This window comes from Rhinolophus sinicus, chromosome 10 (assembly GCF_057876585.1).
Source record: "Rhinolophus sinicus isolate RSI-liver-muscle chromosome 10, RSI-T2T, whole genome shotgun sequence".
NCBI lineage: Eukaryota > Metazoa > Chordata > Mammalia > Chiroptera > Rhinolophidae > Rhinolophus > Rhinolophus sinicus.
In genome coordinates this window covers 3034736-3055147 of record NC_142510.1, presented here as the reverse complement: position 1 = coordinate 3055147, position 20412 = coordinate 3034736, and the positions used below count along the sequence as shown (strand labels likewise).

Genomic DNA, 20412 nt, shown 5'->3' with positions numbered 1-20412 from the left:
GGTCCCAGGGTAGAAGTTTGTATGGTTCTGGGCACATCAGAGCATGTCTGTGGTGTGGTGGGGAATGGGGGAGCAAGGGGGACCAGTGTTTCCTGGAGCCGGGTCTCTGAAAGTGGCCCCTTTACAACGTGTACCCATGGCGATTATTGAGACCATGATGGAAATATGCCAGAGGAAGCCGGGTGAAAGCAAGAGTCAATCTGTTCAATTCATCAGCAGTCAGACAGGGGTGCTTGGGAAGGAGCCGTGAGACGGCCTCTCTTACGAGCTCATCCCACTCCTTTCCCCCAGTGACATGGTCCTTCTTCCCTCGAGTTACAGAGGCACCTACCAAGTTTGCTTTCATGAAGCTGCTAAGGAATGAGAAAGTCAGCCCAGGCCAGGCCGACAGGGGCCCCACCATGAGACAAAGAGGCAAACAACAGCACAGAGAGTGTAAAGGGAAAGCTCTTTCCGTCCCCCAAACCTAGCCCAGCCTGGAGTCTGTTTACACCAAGGCTGAGTGGGAGGGAGCTCCAACACAGCTGAAGGGTGACTGGAAGCCATCGCCAGAGAAAGGACACGAGCTGCAAGGCCAGATGCCCAGCTGAGCTCAGAACAGCTCAGCCAGGAGAACAGGCAGGAGAAGCATGGGCCAGGCCATCAGGAACCCTGAAATGCAAGGGAGGTGACTGTCAGGTGTTGGGCTTTGGAACTGGGCAGCCAAAGCGAGCTGGCCTCTCTGTTTTCTGTGGCACAAGGATGACAAACAGGGTACCCTTAATATCTTGTTTGGGTTGCACCCCCTGCGAACTGGCACAGGGGTCAGGGGGTAGAGGCAAAGCTATCTAATCACCAGACACTTTTTTCATGTGTTTGGCACATTGAAAGGCACTTTTTCCCAGCCTCCTTTGCAGGCAGGCGGCGTCCTGTGACTGAATCTGGCCAGTGAGACATGGGTAGAAGTCATATATGCCATTTCTAGGATGTTCCATGCTCTGTGATCCGCCATCTAGGAACCCAATACAGAGGACCTAGGAAGGAACTTGCAAGGGGTAGTGGAGTTGCCAGAAGTTACCAGAAGGTAGGAACCCGAATTCCTAATGACTGCAAGGCACAGAACTCTACCTCCCCACCCCCCACCACCAGTGACTAAGTGGGAAATAAACTATTGTGTAAGGGCACAGGAAGTTGGGGATTGTTTGTCACAGCAGCTAGCATTACTTACTATGACTGATACTGAAGAGGCAGAAAGACACAGAAGTTAATAAGCACTGCCGCCAAGGCCCTATCTCATAGCTTAGTATCCCAGCTCTACAACCAGCTGTGCGGACCCAGGCAAGTTACTGAACCTCTCTGTCTGAGTTTCCCTGGGTGCAGATAGAAATATTACTAGCAGCTGTTACCTTATGAGAGTTTTGTACGACTTAAGTGAGTACAGTCCTATCACTTTGCATTTAGAACAGTGCCTGGCACATGGTAAACACCACCAAGTGTTGGTTTTGAAAATCAGACTCTAAGATCTGGAAGGGTTGCAATTGTATCTCTTCTGGCCGTTACTGTGTGCTCAGTGTAAATGGAGGGCAGGCAGCATGGATCATAGGTGCCTCGTGTCCGGGGGCCTGGGAGAGGCATGTGCCTCCTCTCCGGTCATACTGCCAGACTAGAACGTCTTCCCAGCCCTCAATTTCAAAGTCACTTGCTGATGTCGTAAAAGGGAGGGGAGACAAATACCCTAATTCTCAGAAGTATTAGTGTATGACAACCAGGTTATAATTATGAAACAGAGGTTGATGTTCAATTAATTCTCAAAGACCAAAAGCAGCCATGGGAGCTACTAGCAAACAGTGAAAACTGTAAGTGCCCACTTGTGGTGCCCTACTGGCATACATGACTTCTGCCCACGTCCCACTAGCCAGATTGATCCCCTCCTCTTCCAGAAGGCTCTAACGCCCATCCTAGAAATTAGTCAGTTGGGCATACTCTCCTGGGAAGCCAGGCCGTTCCAGGCTCTGTGCTAACCGGAAGTACTGGAAGAAATGGATGAGACTTGAGGTCCCTGCTCGCAAGCTGCCTTTAGTCTTTGCTTTCTCTACCCTCTTCGATGACCGCTACTTTTCTCACCATTGTTCGAGCATTAGCACTGAGCATGAGGAGGCCCTCTTGAGCTCATCTGGAAACTTTTAGACTGTTTTCTCGTTGGGGATTTGAAGGTGGGTAGAACTTTTTCATGGCTGAGTTCACCAATATAGGTCATTTGGGGGGAGGGTAGTAAAATCTTAATAGCATTGCTTTCCCTTTGGTCCAAAGTACACTTCTTGGATTTGTCTCCCCGTGGAATTCCAGTTCATTCATCGAAACCCCGTTCAGATGTTACCAGCTGCCAAAATTCTTTCCTGACCTTATCCAGTACAGTTAACTTTAATGTGCGCCTTCTACATTATCTACTTACTTGTGATTTATTTGTTTATGTGCCTGTCTCATTTTTGCAATTGTTCATTCTGCCAATAGGGCTTTTTCCTGTAATATTTGCACACATGGCTCCTTTTTCTCATTTGACTCAAATATCACCGCCTATGAATTTTGTTCTGGCCATTGATCCATTCTGGTGTTGCTTCTTCCTTCCTACTTTGTTAATAGAACCATCAAACATGGGTCGGAGATACAGCGACCTAGAATAAAGACTACATTTCCCAGCTTCCTTTGCAGCCAGGTGTGGCCATGTGACTGAGCAGTGGCCAATGAGATGTAAGGAGAAGTATAAGACGTCAGCTTCCAGGGATGTTCCCTAACACTCAGTGACTTCTCCCTTGTTCTCTCCATCCTGCTGCCTAGATGTGAAGCTTGGTGCTCTGCCTGCCACCCTGGACCACGAATGGTGGAGGAGTGAGCCTGGATCCTTGATGACTGTGGTGCTGCCCTGCTCGCTAGCCCTGGATCGCTCGCCTCGAGACTTCATTTCTGTGTGAGACAGACAAACTTCGATCTTCTTTAAGGTATTATTACCCGTGCTGGTAATTTTCTATCCCATCACCCTCTCTCCTTTCTAAATTACCTCGTTACCTCGTGATTCCCACAATGGAGCATGAGCTCCGTGAGGACAGCCCCTGACCCATGTCAGTCATCCTTCCTTCTTCAGTGCCTAGAACAATGCCTGGCACACAGCAGGCGCTCGATAAATGTTTGTCGTTAAGTGACTGGCTCCCCTGCTAGACTGTGGGCCTCTCCGAGCCAATCTTGGAACGGCTGCATTTCAGGGTCCACCGTTCCCAGCACAGGGCCCGGCCCACCAAAGGGGCTGGATGAATGTGCACGAATTGCAAGGAGAAAGGAGGGCAAGTTGGGAGGGAGGCTGTGGGAAAGGCAGGAGGAAAGGTACCTGCAGTACTGGGGGTTCCGTTCACGATACCAGCAGACGAGGCACCTGGAGACAAGAGCAGAGGGTAAGGGTTTTGTCAGCCGTGCTCTGGTGGCTGTAGCATGGTGGCCTCAGTTGCTCCAAGTCCTTCTGGACCTGGCCACCACTGCTGGTGACAGTCCTCATTGTGGAGGCATCTAGTATCTGACAGGTACCTTGCTAAACCCATTTCATGCGTTGGAAACTTCATCCTCCTAACAGACTTGTGAGGAAATTATTCTCATCCCCATTTGACAGATGAGAAGACTGAGGCTCAGCGACGTTAAGAGACTCGCCAAGTTGACCTTGCTAGTAAGGAGCAGAGCTCAGATTCGAACCCCCATCTGTCTGATTCCAAAATGGAGGTTCCTATCCCCTAGCTACCCTGTGACACCACATGAGGCTTCCAGCTGAGGGCTTAGTAAAGGGGCAGGGCAACTCAGGGCGAGAGCCTTCTTTATGAGACAGCCTCAGTTTACTTATCTGGAGAATGGAAGTGGTAATAGGGCTTAACTTCCTGAGGCTGTTGTGAGCAGTCCGTGTGATAACACATATAGATGTGTTTGGCACGCTGCCAGCCACAAAGTATGATTGTTGTTGCTGTTAACACTGCTACTGTAACAACATTGCGGTATCCTTATTTTGGGGGGACAAAAAAAATACTTTCATTCTTTGGGGTTTCTTAACTCCTCCAGCGGGAATACAAACCATGACATCACTGCTAACCCATGGGTAGGATGGATGAAAATCTGAGGAGCAGTTGGAAAGCTTCCCCTCCGTCCTGCCCCACAGTGCTGTCGCTGGATTTTGAGAAACACAGTCCATCACCAGAAAACAAAGTTGGGTTAGGATTTAGCCTTCCCCGCAGAGGGACTGTGCTATGGGGACCTGGCAGGAGAAATAAGGAAAAGGTCGCTGCTTTGGAATCAGACCGAGCTGCATTCGATTCTAACGCCAGCCGCTCACGAGCCCGGCAATCTTGGGTGAGTCACTTAAACTCGCTGAGCTTTGATTTCTCATCTGTGCAATGGACACAGTCTGGTGAGGGTGAAGTGAGCTGACGGGTCCGGGGTTAGCCTGGTCCCCAGCACAGAGGTGTGCCAGTACAGATAACAAATGCTGTTATTAGTACCCAGAGCCCCTCATGGAAAGATTGATTCACTGAGGAGGCAGAAAAGGTGCTACCTAGTTGGGTTGGTGACCCCAGACATCTGTCATTAACTGTCAGCACTCAGCCACTGGGTTTGTCCCCAGGACTTGGCCACATACCTCTCCGAGCGATGGGTCCCAAATCCAGAACCAGGGCTGGGTCGATCTCCGCGGCTTCACTGCGGACTTGACTTCTTGAGCAAGACTGGGCAGGGTAGAGAATTGTCATGCTACCACAGGTCACAGGCACGTTTCCTTTCCACGTCTGGCCCGAGAATGCAGCCCACCCACTCGACAGCCCTAACTCAGAGGCTGCGGTTATCTCAGTCTAGAATATTCTCACTGTCATGTCCAGCAAACGTGGCTTAGAATCGCATTTCCATTCTCTTTCAGCTGACTGACTAAAAACAAATGCCCTCACCTCTCCACTGTTATTAAATAGAACCTTCCTGGTTGGGAGGGTTAAAATGAGGTCTGCAGCACGTAGGCACACAGCAAACACTCGGGAAGTGCCAACTCTTAGCAGGCAGTGCCAAAAAGGGGGCAAGAGCCACAGCCGGGCCACATCCAGGCCCTGAGACTTGCCAGCTGTGTGGCCCCTGGGCAAGGGACTTCTCTGAGACTCGGTTTCCTCATCTGTGCAATGAGAGTGATCAAAGAACCTACAAGGGTTGTTGTGAGAAGTAAATTAGATAAGGCACGTGAATGCTTTAGTTCAGTGCTTGATGCAGGTTGAGCGCTGAAAAGGGCAACTATGATTATAATCATCTAAGATAAAGTCTTGCGCCAAGGAAACCTCGTGGGCAGCCGCCTTCAGCTCATCTGCCTCCTGGGACTCAGTGATTGCTCGTATGTACGTAGGCTTTTGGGAGGCTTAACGTCCATCCATTCATCCTTCTTTCTTTCTTTTCTTCCTCCCTTTGTCCTTCCCTCCCTCCCATCCATCTCTTCGTCCATCCATCCAGCTTGCTTTCCCCTCCCTCCCTCCCAACCTCTTTCCCTGTCCCCCTTCCTTCTTTCCACCTGCTCATAATTCCGATAAATGTATGTGGAGCGCCCACCAGGTCCCAGGGCCCATGCAAAGACACACTCACCGGCTGGCACTGCTCATTGACCGAATCACACAGATGAACCTCACAGTGCAGGAAAACGAGGTCGTAGTTTCCAGCAAACATAAACATCTGAACTGAGAACCGGCCTTGGGGGGACACCCCATTCTCCTCCACGGAGATAGTGGAATCACGTTTGTTTGGGCAGCTGGGAGGGTGACAAGGGCAAGGAGCTAACTTCTAGAACAGCTCGGGGGCCTGAGGCCCGTGGCTGCACCTGTAATCTGTATCTGGTAGGAAACCAGCGTCAGAGAGAATTAAAGGGCCCCTCGGGTTCCCTCCATCCTGACGGCAGCGACTTTTCTCCCTCTGGGATCCTCCATGATGTTATCCATTAGCCCACATGGCTTTGAGTTTTGGGGAGTGAGACAGACTGGTTTTAGATTCCAGCCGGACCTACTTCCCCGCCAAGTGAGCATGAGCGGGTTACTTAAGCCCCACTTACTGAGCCCCGCTTTTCCTGTCTGTACAGTGGAGATGGGAACATGCACTTCCTGGGGTTGGTGTGTACATTTGATGTGATAACCCGTGTGCCCTGCTCAGCACACTGCCTGGCATGTAGCCAATCTCAGTGGTCAATATTAGCTAATATTAGTACCACGATCTACAGATACGCATGTTCCCTTTGTGTTGGCCAGTTATGGACGGTCAATAATATTTTGCCCCAGAACACCTGTCATGCTGTTTTCACGTTGATCGGTTGGTGTTTGCATCTGTGTCACAGCCCATCGTTACTTAGCAGAGCCCCATTTTAAACAATGAACCCCCTGCCAAAGCCAGAAGGATACTGAAACGAAAAATAATCGCCATTTCTTTCCCCTGCCCACCTACTCCGTATTAATGCTTTAGGCTGAAGTTCCAGGACCGATATTCCCGGGTCAGTGGGTCTGCTTATGACGTGTCACGCCCAGTTGTTTTCCAAAAGAGGCAAGTCGATTCACAGAGCTGCCAGGCAGGGGGGAGGGGGTCCTTTTCTCCCCAAACCTCACTTCTGTCAAAAGGTAACCCCGAGCCGTCCGATACCTGTTTCTGATGATGAAGTATTTCACGGGGTCGGTCTTGTCGCTAGTGGGTGTGGCATAGCAGTGCCTCAGCAGCAGGTTAAACCGGGACGTGTCCCCTCTCTCCAAGATGGCGCCCACATAGAGCATGGACTCAACCGACAGCACGGCCATGGCCCCTTCGTAAGGCAGCGTGTAGTTCTGGTCTTGGAAGAGGGCCATCCGGATGGTAAACTCGCCCTCCCCACCCAGACTGATGTTCAGGGAACTGAGACAAGGAAAAGCACAAGAGTGGAACCGTCAGGGGTTGACCCAGGAGAACAAAATGCATCAAGCTCCCGTCCTGTGTGAAGTTAGGAAGGCAAATGCGCCTCTTTGAGCCCTAAGGAAATTCTTGGAGCATTCCTGTAAATTAGCTTTTACTGTCTTCTAGGCACTGCTCCTGACAGATAGACCAGCCTGCCCCGGGGTTCCCACCCTCTTCCCCGGCGTCATGGATGACCCCACGTGTGCACCTCCATCTTCTCACCTGCTGGGGACCAGGTCAGTGGGCTCACAGTTTTTATAGAACACCAATATTAACAAGATGAACGGCTTTAATTTTTATTTGTGATGAACCTTGGGCCCCAACACAATACATTCTGAAAACCACTGAACTAGAAAATGTGAACTCCTTCTAATCCTGCCATTCTGGGAGCTTGGGAGGCAATGGGCGATGGGAAGGGCACCCTGGATTTCTGACACCCTCAGAATGTCCCCTGGCACATCGAAGACTGTGGAGGGCCTCATTGCCAGCATGGTGGTACGGCAGGGGACAGCAGACAAAAGCCACTGCCCACATGGAACGCCACCCAAAATGCTATTTGGTTCTATTTCTGATGACTTGAGGGGTGCCGTTGACCCAAAGCCGATCCAGCTTAAATCCCTCATCTGCAGGGAAGCCTTCTTGCTCCCACCGTGCCCTCACCCCCACAATGAGGTCAGGGACCTTGCTCCCCGACCCCACAGCACCCCCCGTGCCCCTACAGTGCATTCATCTCACTTGTAACTATTGATGGCACCAGTCGTTTGATGCCTTTCTTCCTCAAAATAAGTGAAATTGTCATGCTTTTGTTCCTTAGCGTATTTCAAGGACACTGTTTTCACGTTGCTGCATTGCGTTGGAATACCAATCCTTACGATCCACAAAGGATTCTGCGTCTGCTTGGATGTTAATATACAACCAACACATTTGTGGAATGAACGACCAATAGAATGGAAGCTCCTGAAGGAGGCAGGTGGCGTCCTTGGACATGGTAAGTGAGCGTGACCGGTGTCGGGTGAAGGTCAGAGGGCAAGGGTCACTCAGTGCCGTACCTTACAATGGGCTGCAGGGCAGTTTCGAGACTGACTTTCATGTCCAGGGGGTAGGCACACTGGAAGTTGATGCTGAGTTTGGTGTCTCTGATGATGAAATCATTGACCAGGGAGAGGGTGTTTTTGTAGATGGCATGGGTTCTGTTTCTCTTTGGCATAAAAACAAGACCACATATATGTTTATGGCGACACACGCGTAGGTGTGCCTGGAAGCCAGGTGTGTCTGACTCACAGGGGGGGCCTCTCAGTCATGCTGGCACCCTGCCTTCTGCTGTCAAGGTGGCAAGTGGGCCTCCCCCCCACCCCCCAGGCACTGACACTTTACAGGAAGGGGATCAAAACCTAGATCAAAAACTTCCCCTTGGGAAGAGTTAGGAGCCACCATGCTTGCTCCTCTGTCGGCCCCTCCCTCATCACCCCTAATGAACCGTAAGCACAGCTCACGTTTATTGAGCTCAAGCATCAGACCTGTTCTGAGTTTTTTACGTGACCTAACAGGTAATCTCACATATGCCTAGAGACCCAGAGAGGTACGTGACTTGGCCACCGTCTCACAGCCCCTGACAGGGGCCTCTCCAGCCCGGCTCCCCACTCTGGCAGTGGTGGAGTGAATGCCTCTCACCTCCAGAACATTCCCGCAGGCGTGAGCCTGAGCGGGGCTGCTCACAGACACCCGGTTCTGCTCCTCTCTCTGCAAGAAGGTGCTGCAGTTCCAGTCCCTCAGGTAAGCAATGACCTCGTCCCCAAAGCCCAGGCCTGCCAGCTGACACCTGTCCAGCGACACCGTGATCTCCCTGTCGCCACAGTCCAGCTGCGGCTGCAAACTGTGGATGTCTGGAAAGTCAAGAGGGAGTAGGTGGGGTGGCTAGGGGTCCAGAAGCAGTGGGAAGAGTCCATGTTTCCTGCCCTTTGGAAGAACCACTGTGCCCTCCATGAGGTGGGGGAGATGCGAAGGTTCTAGGACCAGGTGGGATTCTCGCCCAGGCTTGCGGTAGGCGACGTTGGCAAAGAAGCCCCTGGTCTGAGATTGTCGGGCATCCTACGTGCGGGTTTGGCCGGGGCTTCTGGGTCTGGTTTCCCTCGGGAATTAGGGTGTCAGGACTGCAGGACATTCGGCCCAGAATCCAAGCTAGACACACACGACTCCTGCTTCCTGGTTTTGCAAGGCCCCACATCGGACCTGGCTCAGAGCCACTGCATTCATTCATTCATTCATTCATCCATCCATCCATCCAACTTTCATTCAACAAATACTTCTTTACCGTCTGCTGTCTGCCAGGTACCGTTCTCGGCACCGGGGATACAATGATTGCAAAACGGACAAAATTCCCACCCTTCCAGAGCTAACCCTCTGATAAGGGCGATAGGTAGTAAGTTAAGAGCAATACAATTTCTATTGTATTCATGATTCAACATACATTCTTACTAGCTACCTTCTCCATGTGCTGGGCACATTTAACCCCCAAATAAAGGAGCCATGGACTCAGCTCACGAGGGTCTTGTATAAAACCAATGTGCCAACAGCTTATTCTGATGCAATGGGATGGACGTACTAACAGCTGTGTGTTCTAGGTGCAGAGGAAGCATATCAGAAGGGCTGTCCAGCTGTCAGGTGAGCCACAGAAGGGTGCAGAGGGCTGAAGCTTGACGGGCAGGGGTTTGCAGGTCAGCAAAGCAAGGGAGGGCACCCAGGCTAAGGGAGAGCAGAGGTAGCGTGTGGGGTGGGGCTTCGGAGAGACACAGAGGTCAAAGGCTCAGGAACTTAGGAGCGGAGGGGAGCTGGGGGAGACGGAGAAGCAAGCAAACCCAGATCACGAAGGGATTGTGTCTGGGAGCGATGGGGACCCACTGAATAGCCGCTGATAAAGACATGCGGGGCCCTGTCCACTTAGTCAGCCAAGAGGACCTTGAAGCCCATCCAGGTCCAGGGAGGATGTCCTCAAAGCTGTGATGGCCCGACCCCAAGAAGCCACCCAGCTTTGAGGTGGGGCTCATCCACCCAACGGGCAGAGTCTCCGCAGGGAACAGGGCTGCTCCCTTTCTGTTCCTGCCCCTCAGCCCCACGCCATTCCTGCCAGGCACACACACTCCAGCCCCATTGCCCAAATGCATCCTGCGTGTTCCTGCCCCTCTGCCTAGAACACTCCTTCGTAGGGGATGGGAGTTTGCTCAGACGGAGGCAAGCTTGTGCCAAAAGCAAGAGCAGAGGCCCTCGTTAGAGTCCTAGGAGGGAAGGAAAGCCTCAGTGGGCAGCTCATCCACCGCCCACCCAGGGCTTAGGGCCTGTCTGTGGCCTTCCCATGGGTCATCTGTCTCTCCTTGCTTACCTCCTGGGACGAGAAGCTCCTCACCTGCAGAGCCTGCCCCTTCGGACTGCTCTGATTTAATTCTCACAATAGCCCTGTACAGTGGTGATTTTTATTAATAGCTTCTCCCCATTTTATAGATGAGGGCAGTAAGGTTCAGGGAAGTTAGGTGACTTGTCCCAGGCCCCAGGACTGGCCCAGGAGTCTGCCCATCCATCATATGTAGCCTCTGCGGGTATTTGAACACAGTTCCCACACTGGCAGAGTTCTCACCCTCAGTACCTCTCCCTCGTGGGTCATGCCCACCCATGCCAGAGCCGCTCCCCGAGGCGTGGGCCAGCGGCTGACCTGGAAATTTGGTGCATCTCTGCCCTCCCATCCTTGCAAACCCACTGGCTTCGAGAACTCACATTCCTGACCTCAGTTGCATCCCCACTGACTCTGGTCCACCGTGCCCTGACCCCCTGCACCCCTCCCTCCTGCGGTGCCCGCTCGGGCCAGCTCCCACCCAGCACCGTCCCGACTGCTTACCAGACCCATTGACGTTCTGTCTGCAGACACAACTCCAGGTCCCGTTGAGAAAGCTGCACTCCTCCTCTGGGCGGCAGGTCTTCTCACACCTGTCCTCCACAGTGGAGGGGTCTGGGGGTGAGGCACGGAGGAGGGGGGTCAGGATGCAGAGCGGGGGGACCCCCTGGGCCAACCTTGTCACTCTGTCCGAGGTTGTGCAGTTCTTAGTGGAAGGGTCAGGCCTCCACCTCGGATGTGCTGACTCCCCATCCAGGGATGTGAAAAGCCTGAGGTCACCATGTTAGTCCTCACCGCATGGCAGACCCCGTTCTGACCACTCTCCCTGTGTTAGTGCCTTCGGTTGTCATGGTAACTGTGTGAGACAGGGTAGCCTGGCGGTTAGGCGTATAGCTCAGGGAGGTAGGCTGCTGGCTTCAAATCCCAGCTGTGTGATATTGGGAGCGCTGCTGAACCTCTCTGTGCCCCAGACCCGGCATCCGGGTAATGATACAGCCCCCATCTCACACAGTGGGCGAGAGGACCAAATGAGTCAGCAGTCTCGTGTGCTCAGGATGGAGGCAAGCGCGTCACAAGCACCATGCGTTACTCATTTTTGCCGTTCTCCTTTTTCTTTTCAGAGCAGCAGACAAGCTCAGAGAGGTCGAGCAGCGGCCCCAATGGAACCGAAATCCGAGTGAGCCTGAGGTCTTCGTGTTACGCCGCACACGGGCAGCTATGCAGGTACCCCCGCTTTTTGAAAGTTCGCGTTTCGCCACTTTTATGAAAGACCTACCTTCGTGCCTGTTTTTGCTAACTGTGAGAAATGCGCTTTCTTTCGCCAAGGCGAAAATCACAGATAGCGCCGACATTTGTTTAGCTGCCAACTGTTAGGGAGGCAGTGGGCAGCGGGGCAGCGCCTCCCGGGGGGAACTACACTAGCATCTCAGCGTGAGGCCGCCATCGCTCTGAGCTGTGTCTGAACATCTGTGTTTTCTCTGCGTCTGTTTTGTGCGTCCGTTAGCAAGATGTGTCGTAAGGTGTTAGAAGCGCCTACAGGAAGCCCATAAAGGTGTCAGGTTTAGCACAAAACTGGAGGCAATTAAGTGTATTTGATATGACGAGGTTGGTTACTTTTGGGGTCTGGGAATGCTCCCCAAATCTCCATACAGATAAAGGCAGTTGCTTCTGGGCTTTATGTCAGTTCAGCTTGTGGAAGGTTTCATAGGAACGCTCTCCTTTTGGACAGCAGGGCATCCTGTGTATATGAGGCGGTGTCGCCCTCGAATCTAAATTTCTGGCTTTCCTCTGCGGTATTGGAAGAGCTGGCAACCCCTGGGCGTGTTTCCCACTGGGCAGTAACTGGCAGGAGTGGGGTGGCTGTGCCGCTTAGTGTCCTGCCCCACTTACTCTGCTGAGCCCTGGGCGCTTCACCGGGTAGCCCTGCCCTGCCGCCGCCTCCAGGGTCTCTGCCACTCACCTGTGCAGTATCGCAGGTTACACGAGGGGCTGCCATTCAGCCAGTACACGTGGTACCCTCCCGGGCACGCCTTCACCCGCACCTCCGTCTTCCAGTAGCAGCAGTTGCCTGACCAGTAAGCACAAGCATTGCGGGTGACAGTGCCCCCCCCCAGGACTGGGTGGGTCCCATTCAGCCACATGGGAGCGTCCGTGTGGCAGCGGTACCCCGGCACACAAGTGTCCGGCATCCTCACGCCACCTTCGCCCACAAAGCGGAACCAGCCGCGCAGGTCTGTGTCACACTGATGGCCTCTGTCTGTGTTCTCTGAGCTCCGGGAGGGATCGTCCAGGCGGGTGTAATTCTGGCACGGGTCAAAACAGAGTGGGGGTTCCGGGGCCCCAGGGGCTCCACACTCCAAGTCCAGCCCATAGGAGCTGGCGTGGCTGGGGTTCCTGTGACCTGGAAAGCGACAGTGTGCTTGGGTTACTGAGCGACCCGGAGCCTGCAGGATTGTTATGCCCTCACACTGTTTCAGGTGTGCTAAGAGCCTGGTGAGGCACGTAACCATTAAGCAAGCATCAGCCCTCGTCACCTCAGCGTCAGAATAATAATGAGGCTGCGGGGTGGTATTTTAAGGGCACTAAGAACATCAGCTCTCCACCCTGCACATCCCCAGGGGGCACCGTTCACACTGAACTCAATCGCCCGCCCCCCTGCCCTGCATTTCTGCAGTGCTCCCCTGTGCAACCATACATTGGGGTCCTGTCGGACCGGGATTTGTTTTGCTCATTATAAATGTAATTCACTCATTGGTAAAACCTCAAACATCATTCAAATGAGTAAAGTAAGCGAAAGTTGTCATAAGCCCGTTCCATCCTCAGAAGTAGCCATAAGTTTGCTGTAGAATCTTCAGACCCTTCCTATGCATAGGTTTAAATATGGGGCTTTTCTAAAAATGCAAAAGGGTTTAATGCTGTACAGCATTTTTTTCTCCACCTGCATTTTTTTTTTCTGAATACCACAGACATTTTTTTCCATTACCAGCCAATGCAGATCTACCACAAAAGTTCTCCACCTCGGCTAGTTTTGGGCTGGATGGTTGTGTGCCATGAGGAGCATCCTGTGTTTTGTAGGGTGTTTGGCAGCGTCCCTGGGCTCTTCTCACTCGATGCCAGGAGCACCTTTCTCCCTGTACTTGTCTCCAGACATTTCCAAAGTGTGCCCCTGGGCAGCAAAATCACCCCCGGTCAAGAACCGCTGGTCTAACGGGACAATTTCTGATGATGGAGCTCATGGTTTTTAACAGAATCAGGGACTGTGATGTGTGAAGAGACAGATGTGAAGGGGAGAGGACCACAAGCTGGTCAATCGGGGTGTAAATCCAACTCGACACCTGCCGGCTATGAGCTTGGCAGGTGGTTCGTCTCCCCTGAGTGTCATCTACAAAACAGCACCTGTGAGCTGCTGGGGCTCCCAAACTTCATCCCTTCCCACGCATGGGGTTGTGTTGCCCACCACACCTGTGCCCTCCTGTCATTTACTTAATATGTTTCTTTCAATGACTCTCTTTATAAATTCGTTGCATCCCAAGGAATAATACCAGTGATGCCATAGGTACGATGTACTAGTTACATGTTTTTAATACACGTGACGAAACAGAGAGAACGCCACCAAAAACTTCTCTAAGAGTTTGCCAGGCACCCCCACGGTCATCCTGGGACATGTATGCCCCCATTTGGGGACATAAAGCCCTAAAGGATTGTTGGAGAATTAAATGAGCTAATGCCAAGCACAGTCCCTGGGTCCTCAGTGGGAGGTCACATGCATATAATACACGAGAGGGACTTTTCGAAAAAGAAATTTCCCAGCCTTGCTTACGTGTGTGCTCATTTTAAGGAGTCGGCGCACTTGTTGTTCTTGGAGTATAGACTTGTTGTTCTTGGAGTATTTCCTTCACATGCTTCGTTTTCCCAGGAGAGCCCCCGCCCCCGCCACTCCTGCCCACCCCTCCACAGGTGACATGGGCAGAAATTTTCATCCCAGTGTTGAGCCTGAGAACCCAGCCTACAAGCATCTAAGATGCCCGGCCGTAGATCTTTAGAAGGACCACAGAGAGATCACAAAATCTCGTCCTCTCACTTTGCAGAGGTGCAGACTGATAAGGGGAAAGGAGGCCAGAGCACGGGACTGGGTGACTCGTGTCATCGTGCTTGTTCCTGTCTGGACGTGGGGTACCTCACCGGCCCCACTGTCCTGGCAGGGGAATTTCTGCGTGGCTCTCTGAGGGCTAATGACTGGACTCCAGTTTCTCTCTTCTTGTTCCCCTTGACTCTGGACTTCAGAGTCTTTGCTTTACACTGTCCTCGCTCCTCCCGTTGACCTAGAACCACCTTCCCTGCACTTGCCCAGTCACTGAGATGCACCCGAGATGCCAGGAGAACAGAGCACTTACCTTCCGGCTCTGTGGAAGCCAGGGTCAGAAGGCAGGAGGCCACGGCCAGCCATAGGACGTGAGAGCTAGCCATGGTTTGCAGAAGCTGAGATGTGCAGGTCACTGAGCAGCCTGCAGACTGTCCATGCAGCTGGGGGGAGGGAAGGACCCAGGTACAGGTCAGAGGTCGTCCCCCTGGGTGCGAGGGTCAGAAGGGAATCAGAGCAGCCCTAAGCCCCTTGCATACCGTAGCTCATTTAAGGCCTTGAACACCCCCAGGGAAGGTCCCGTCATTGCTCCCATTTTACAGATGAAGAAGCTGAGATTCAGAGAACATTAACCACAGAAATACTGACTGAGCCCCTCCTGCGTGCCAGCATATGCAGGAAGTTACATAGTTTGCTTAAAGCCACAGAAAGGCCGGGGACCTCCTTCATGAAGAGCTGTATTGTTCTAAAGCAGGTGTGACTCGCAGAAAGGTGATGGGATACTAGGAAAAGGAGACTTGCCAAGAGGAGGAAGTGGGCAGCAAGAAAGCAGAGGCCAGCTTCGAGCCAGCTGGCACTGCAGTGTCCTAGGAGGTCTCAGGCTGGTTCCTACTCAGGTGAAGGCAGAGGCTCTGGGACATGGGTGGCGGGGAGGTGGCGGTGCTGTGAGAACCGATGGCCAAAGGTAACGGCTCGCCTTTCTTGGTTCTGGGCGGCAGGCACTGTGTTAAGAGCCCCCGAGTGTTCTCTGCGTGTGGAGATTTCTGAGGGTGGGACCATGTCAGACTTGAGCCCATTGCTTGCTCTTAGCACAGGGTCTGGCACACAAGGGGTGCCCCCCAAGGTCTGGGGGATGAATGACTACCAGGAGGGGCGGGGGTAGGACAGAGCTGTGAAGAGCCTGTCCACACTCCAGTTCATAACATTTTCTCTCCTGGGAAACCTTTCCTCCAATGGGCAGATCTTTGGATGGCTCCTTACAGCCTGGGAAGACTTCAGTTAGACAGAGACCTGTTTCTGGAAGGGGGATCGTGCTATCGGGATATGTCGAGAGAGCACCCAGGACTTAATTCTTAAAGATGAGCCCCCAGGAGAGGCCTGGCTTCCTGGTGGGGTGCCCAGGGCCAGGGCGAGGGGCTTCATTAGGTCTGGAGCAACCTGGAGGCATGGTTGAGTGTATCTGGAGCATTTGACAAGGGTCGGGGTCCAAAGGGCTAGCTGGGTTCTGGAATTTTTCAGAAACAAATGACCCTAGCAGGTGCAGTGGGTCCAGGGTCGGGGCAGGCCTCAGGCACTGGAGAAGCCTGGTGGGGCTTGAAGCAGGACCTACCTGGTGGTGAGAACACAAAGCGTCCGTCTTCCTCTGGCCAGCCGTGGAATTGCAAGCCTGCTGTGGACCGTCCCTTTATTGCAGTGTCCTACCCATGTGGCTCTCCACGATTGGTGCTGAGGTATGCCTGGAGTTAATCTCCTGGGCATACACGGGGCTTGTTGGCTGTAGGAAAGATAAGCAATTTACCACAAGGGATGGTGAAAGAAGGGCCCTTTGCCAGCCACCCTCCCTAGTGCAAGCCCTTTCAGCAGCTTCACCTTCATGCAAATGCTTCTCTGTCAGCAATGCAGTGAGTCCCCCATTATCTGCAGGGAATATGGTCCAAGACCCCCAGTGGATGCCTGAAACCGCGGATAGTACCGGGCCCTGTACATACTATGTTTTTCCTACACATACATACCTGCGATGGAATTTAATTAGGCACCGTAAGAGATTAGCAATAACTATTTAATAATAAAAAGAACAATTATAACAATGTACTGTAATTAAAGTTATGCGAATAGGGTCTCTCTCTCTCTCCCTGTCTCAAAATATCTTATTGTACTGTACTCACCGCTCTTGTGATGGTAGGAGGTGATACACTGCCGATGTGATGAGATGAAGCGAGGGAGCGACGTAGGCAGTGTGACGTAGCGTTCGGCTGCTCCTGACCTTCGGACACCCTGTCAGGAGGAGGGCCGCTGAGCCAGGGCAGGGTCATGTCTTCATCCCACAAACTGAATCCCTTTTCCATATTCCCTAAGCGCTTCTCACGCACGGTGGCCGTAACTTTTGCAGCTTGAGTGAGGTGTGACGGCAAAACTAGCACGGATTTCTTTTATCCTTTTTCATCATTTTACAGAGAGAAGATTGGTTCTGACCGTAGATCTTGGCAACCCCAGCCTGCTAAAATTTTTTGTGTTTGTTTCTTTCCTTGTGAAGTCAAGAATTTGCCCTTTTTCACTTAAGGGAAGCACCTTAGCGATTCTCTTGGGCATATGCAAATCGCCAGCATCACGACTCCTGCGCTTTGGGGCCATTCCTAAGGAAAATAAGGGTCACACGCTTTGCGATGCTGCGACAGCTGACCGTAGCCAGATGGCTGCTAAGTATTAACTGTTGGTAGCACAGACACACTGCACAAAGGATGGGTCACGTCCTGGGCCTGATGGAGCAGGATGGCGCAAGATTTCACCACACTCCTCCAAATGGTGCAAAACTGACCCATTGTTTATTTCTGGAATTTTCCATTTAATGTTCCTGGGTCGTGGTTGACTGTTGGTGACTGAAACCTTGGAAAGCAAAACCGTTGATGATGGGGAACTGCTGACTGTCGTAAATGCTGAATACTGGGTACACCTGAGTACTTTACCCTCGTTCCTTCTCAGGTTTAATCCTCACAATAGACCACTGAAGTTGGTGCCATGTTTATTACCGGAAACCAAACATTAATCAAAAGGAAGCTTAATACCCAAGGGGAAGTGGAGAGAAATCAAACAGGCACTTGTTTGCACACTGGATTTCCCATTGTACCTTTTGTTCCCAGCCAACCACCTTAGAACACTTCTGCTTCTGTCTGGATGCCACTCAGCGTGGAGCCAGAGACAGCCAGGGGATAAATAAAAAACGGGGGATGCGTGCTTCCCATTTGGGACCCTTCAAATCTTCCCAACTTCGGATATTCACTGTTGAGGCGTCTGGGAAGGGCCAGTGGAATGTCAGTGAATCACAGAATGCAAAGGGCAGACACGGAGCCCCTGGACAAAATAAGCATCACAACAGCCCCCCTCCAATTCCTTTTGCTATGTGGGCAGCCCTAGCGATTGGCAGGTACGGACCTGAGAGGAGGCTGGCTGTCCATGCACTTGTAACTTCCAAGCTTGGCCCTGACTTTTCATGAGAGAGTCCAAGCTTTTGCAGAGCAAATGGCCACTGCCTCTTCTGTGTCACGCTAGGACTGTTGATGGAGCCAAGGCTCCTGGCGGTGGGGAGTCCTGGCATTTGTAGCAGCTTCTAGCAAAACCTCAACCTGGACAAAGAAAAGGTGCTACAAGGGGCCGGCCCGGTGGCTCAGGCGGTTAGAGCTCCTGCTCCTAACTCCGAAGGCTGCTGGTTCGATTCCCACATGGGCCAGTGGGCTCTCAACCACAAGGTTGCCGGTTCAACTCCTCGAATCCCACATGGGATGGTGGGCTCCACCCCCTGCAACTAAGATTGAACACAGCACCTTGAGCTGAGCTGCCGCTGAGCTCCCGGATGGCTCAGTTGGTTGGAGCACGTCCTCTCAACCACAAGGTTGCCGGTTCGACTCCTGCAAGGGATGGTGGGCTGTGCCCCCTGCAACTAGCAACAGCAACTGGACCTGGAGCTGAGCTGCGCCCTCCACAACTAAGACTGAAAGGAGAACAACTTGACTTGGAAAAAAGGCCTGGAAGTACACACTGTTCCCCAATAAAATCCTGTTCCCCTTCCCCAATAAAATCTTTAAAAAAGAAAAAGAAAAAAAAGAAAAGGTGCTGCAAGCCATCTGCTCTACTCTTAGCACATTTGGAGAAAAATCCCCTAAATGCGGAACTTGTACCAGTCACAAATACAGGATTCCAAAAGTCCTGAGCCCACAAAGTCGCCCAGTGATCCATTCACTTTGGCCAGGGGCCCACCCTCCTTTCCCCAGTGGCCTCTCAACCCCCCATCCTTGTGAAGTGTCTGCGGCCATCACTGCCCACTCACTCTGCCCCTTCCCCCATTCTCAGGCGGTTATCTGGCTTCCTGCTTCAAGAAGATGTAGGCCACCACCCCTGCCCTCCCTCAGCTGTGTATCCTTCCCCTAAAACGCCTCCATCCTCCACTTCGCCCCCCAACTTCTGATGAGGTGAGCTGCTTCCTTCTCAAAGTCAGTTCCCGCGTCCCGCTTCTGACTTCTGCACCCCAGTCTGAGCCATGTGGCTAAAACCGCCCTGCTAAGGTCGCCACACAAGGAAGTCCACTGGGCACGTTTTCTGGCCCCTTGTCACTGGACTGTTCTTGCTGCTTCTGCTCTGCATTTCCTGGACTCCCCTTTCCATGACTTTCCTGCTTCTCCTCTCCCCATTTGTATCCTCCCACTCCATCCTTAGCCTTCTCCTCTTCTCCAGCGAGCCTCCAGATGCTGGTAGGCCCCATTTTTCTTGTCACCCGTACACTCTCCCTGGGAAGTGTCGGGTTATCTCATGGTTTCCAGCACCGTCCACAGGCTGGTGGGTTCCAGATCTGTAACGCCCTCCCTTGAACGCCGGGTCCATCTACCCCGCTGCCTGCCGGACCTGTGTGAGCTGGATGCTGGAGGCACCTTAGCTCACCAGTCCCCCGAGTCCCTCCCTGGTCGTTGCATCACGTCCTAATCGGTGGCTCCACTGCTTTTATGAGCAAGGATACCCGGTCAGCTGGTCACCCAAGCTGGAAACCTGGCCGCTTCCTCCCTCCCTCAGCCTCCCATTTCCCATAATCACCACAGCTTGCCACTCAGCCTTTCAGGTATTTCTGGAATCTATTTATCCTTCTTCACACCCACTTCACTGACCCTAGTTCAGGCCACCATCGTCTCTTACGAGGGTGATTTCACAGCTGCCTAGTAGGTTTCCCGCCTTTCATTCTTGTCCCCTGCGAGTCCATTGTGTCCCCTGCAGCCAGATGCCACAGTGCCATCCCAGCGTCACCCCCGCTCCCCGCACTCCTATCACTGGCTTCCTGGGACCGGACCCTCATTCCCAGCTCCTACCTCATCCATAGCTTCTCCCCCCCACATTCTATGCTCCAGCCGACCTGTGGTTCTCTGCTCTCCTCCCACCGCCAAACCTCTGCATGTGTTATTCCCGCGGCCTGGGTCACGCTGCTCCCAGCCACCACTACTTATCCCTGATCATTCAGGTTTGCCTCCTCCAGGAAGTCTTTCCTAAATTCCACAGGCTTGCCAGGCTTCTCTTCTCTGCTCCTGTGCCCCTCTGAAGGCTGTTTAAGATCTCTGTGGGCAGGGAGACCGTCTTTGCTGTTCTAACCAGCACCTAGAAATTCTTGTTGAGTCAACAAATGGACAGAATCACAGTACGCACGCCCCAGAACCTCTCCTGTGAGCGATGCCAAGCCTTGGGGGAAAGATACCAGGGGCTGCCCCAGGGCCTTTGCACCTGCTGCTCCCACGGCCTGTAATGTTCTTCCTCAGCTACCCCCTGGTTCATTCTCTTACTTCTCTCAGCCTATGCTTATCAGCGGGACCTTTCCCAGCCATCCTATGTAAAATAGCGCCCCATCACTCTGTCACCCTTGTGTTTTTAATCCCCCAAGTGCTCGTCGCCACCTGCCATGTCACAAGCCTATCCCCCTTTTAAACATGAGCTTCTCCGCAGCAACGGCTCTGTTTTGCTTATTTGCTGTTTTCTC

At 52.6% G+C, this 20412-nt stretch overlaps 2 protein-coding genes across 7 annotated transcripts in view; one reads left to right on the top strand and one right to left on the bottom strand.

The window, feature by feature from the left end:
• The window catches only part of IQCK (IQ motif containing K), a 348027-nt gene extending 339316 nt beyond the window's left edge, over nucleotides 1-8711 (top strand). For 4 of the 5 annotated variants that reach the window (XR_016022511.1, XR_016022509.1, XR_016022510.1 and 1 more), the window contains 4 exons: nucleotides 2815-2975; nucleotides 7069-7178; nucleotides 7757-7930; nucleotides 8490-8711. The gene's annotated coding sequence lies outside the window, so the exon portion shown is untranslated. The remainder of the gene's footprint in view (nucleotides 1-2814; nucleotides 2976-7068; nucleotides 7179-7756; nucleotides 7931-8489) is intronic. The other variant, XR_016022508.1, reaches the window with a different exon arrangement.
• On the bottom strand, nucleotides 184-16172 carry GP2 (glycoprotein 2). 2 transcript variants are annotated; one of them, XM_019751637.3, is made up of 11 exons: nucleotides 16015-16172; nucleotides 14719-14848; nucleotides 12285-12725; nucleotides 10829-10939; nucleotides 8614-8825; nucleotides 7992-8140; nucleotides 6658-6903; nucleotides 5620-5782; nucleotides 4646-4730; nucleotides 3359-3403; nucleotides 184-651 (listed from the first exon to the last, which is right to left on the bottom strand). In XM_019751637.3, exons 2-11 carry the CDS (start codon nucleotides 14789-14791, stop codon nucleotides 593-595), a joined length of 1584 nt encoding a protein of 527 aa, XP_019607196.3. In that variant the 5' UTR covers nucleotides 14792-14848; nucleotides 16015-16172; the 3' UTR covers nucleotides 184-592. The 2 variants fall into 2 exon arrangements, with proteins under 2 accessions (XP_019607196.3, XP_074179232.2); XM_074323131.2 differs by lacking the exon at nucleotides 16015-16172 and having other exon boundaries at nucleotides 14719-14867.
• Between the last annotated feature and the right edge of the window lie 4240 nt (nucleotides 16173-20412).

Bases quoted from the DNA above. Each gene is read 5' to 3' on its own strand.
- GP2 (XM_019751637.3), bottom strand. From the start codon at position 14,791: ATGGCTAGCTCTCACGTCCTATGGCTGGCCGTGGCCTCCTGCCTTCTG. The intron at 5,783-6,657 runs GTATCGGACGGC...TCACCCTCCCAG, and splicing joins TACTTCATCATCAGAAACAG to CTGCCCAAACAAACGTGATT. The intron at 3,404-4,645 runs GTATGTGGCCAA...TCTTGTCTCCAG, and splicing joins GGGACCCATCGCTCGGAGAG to GTGCCTCGTCTGCTGGTATC.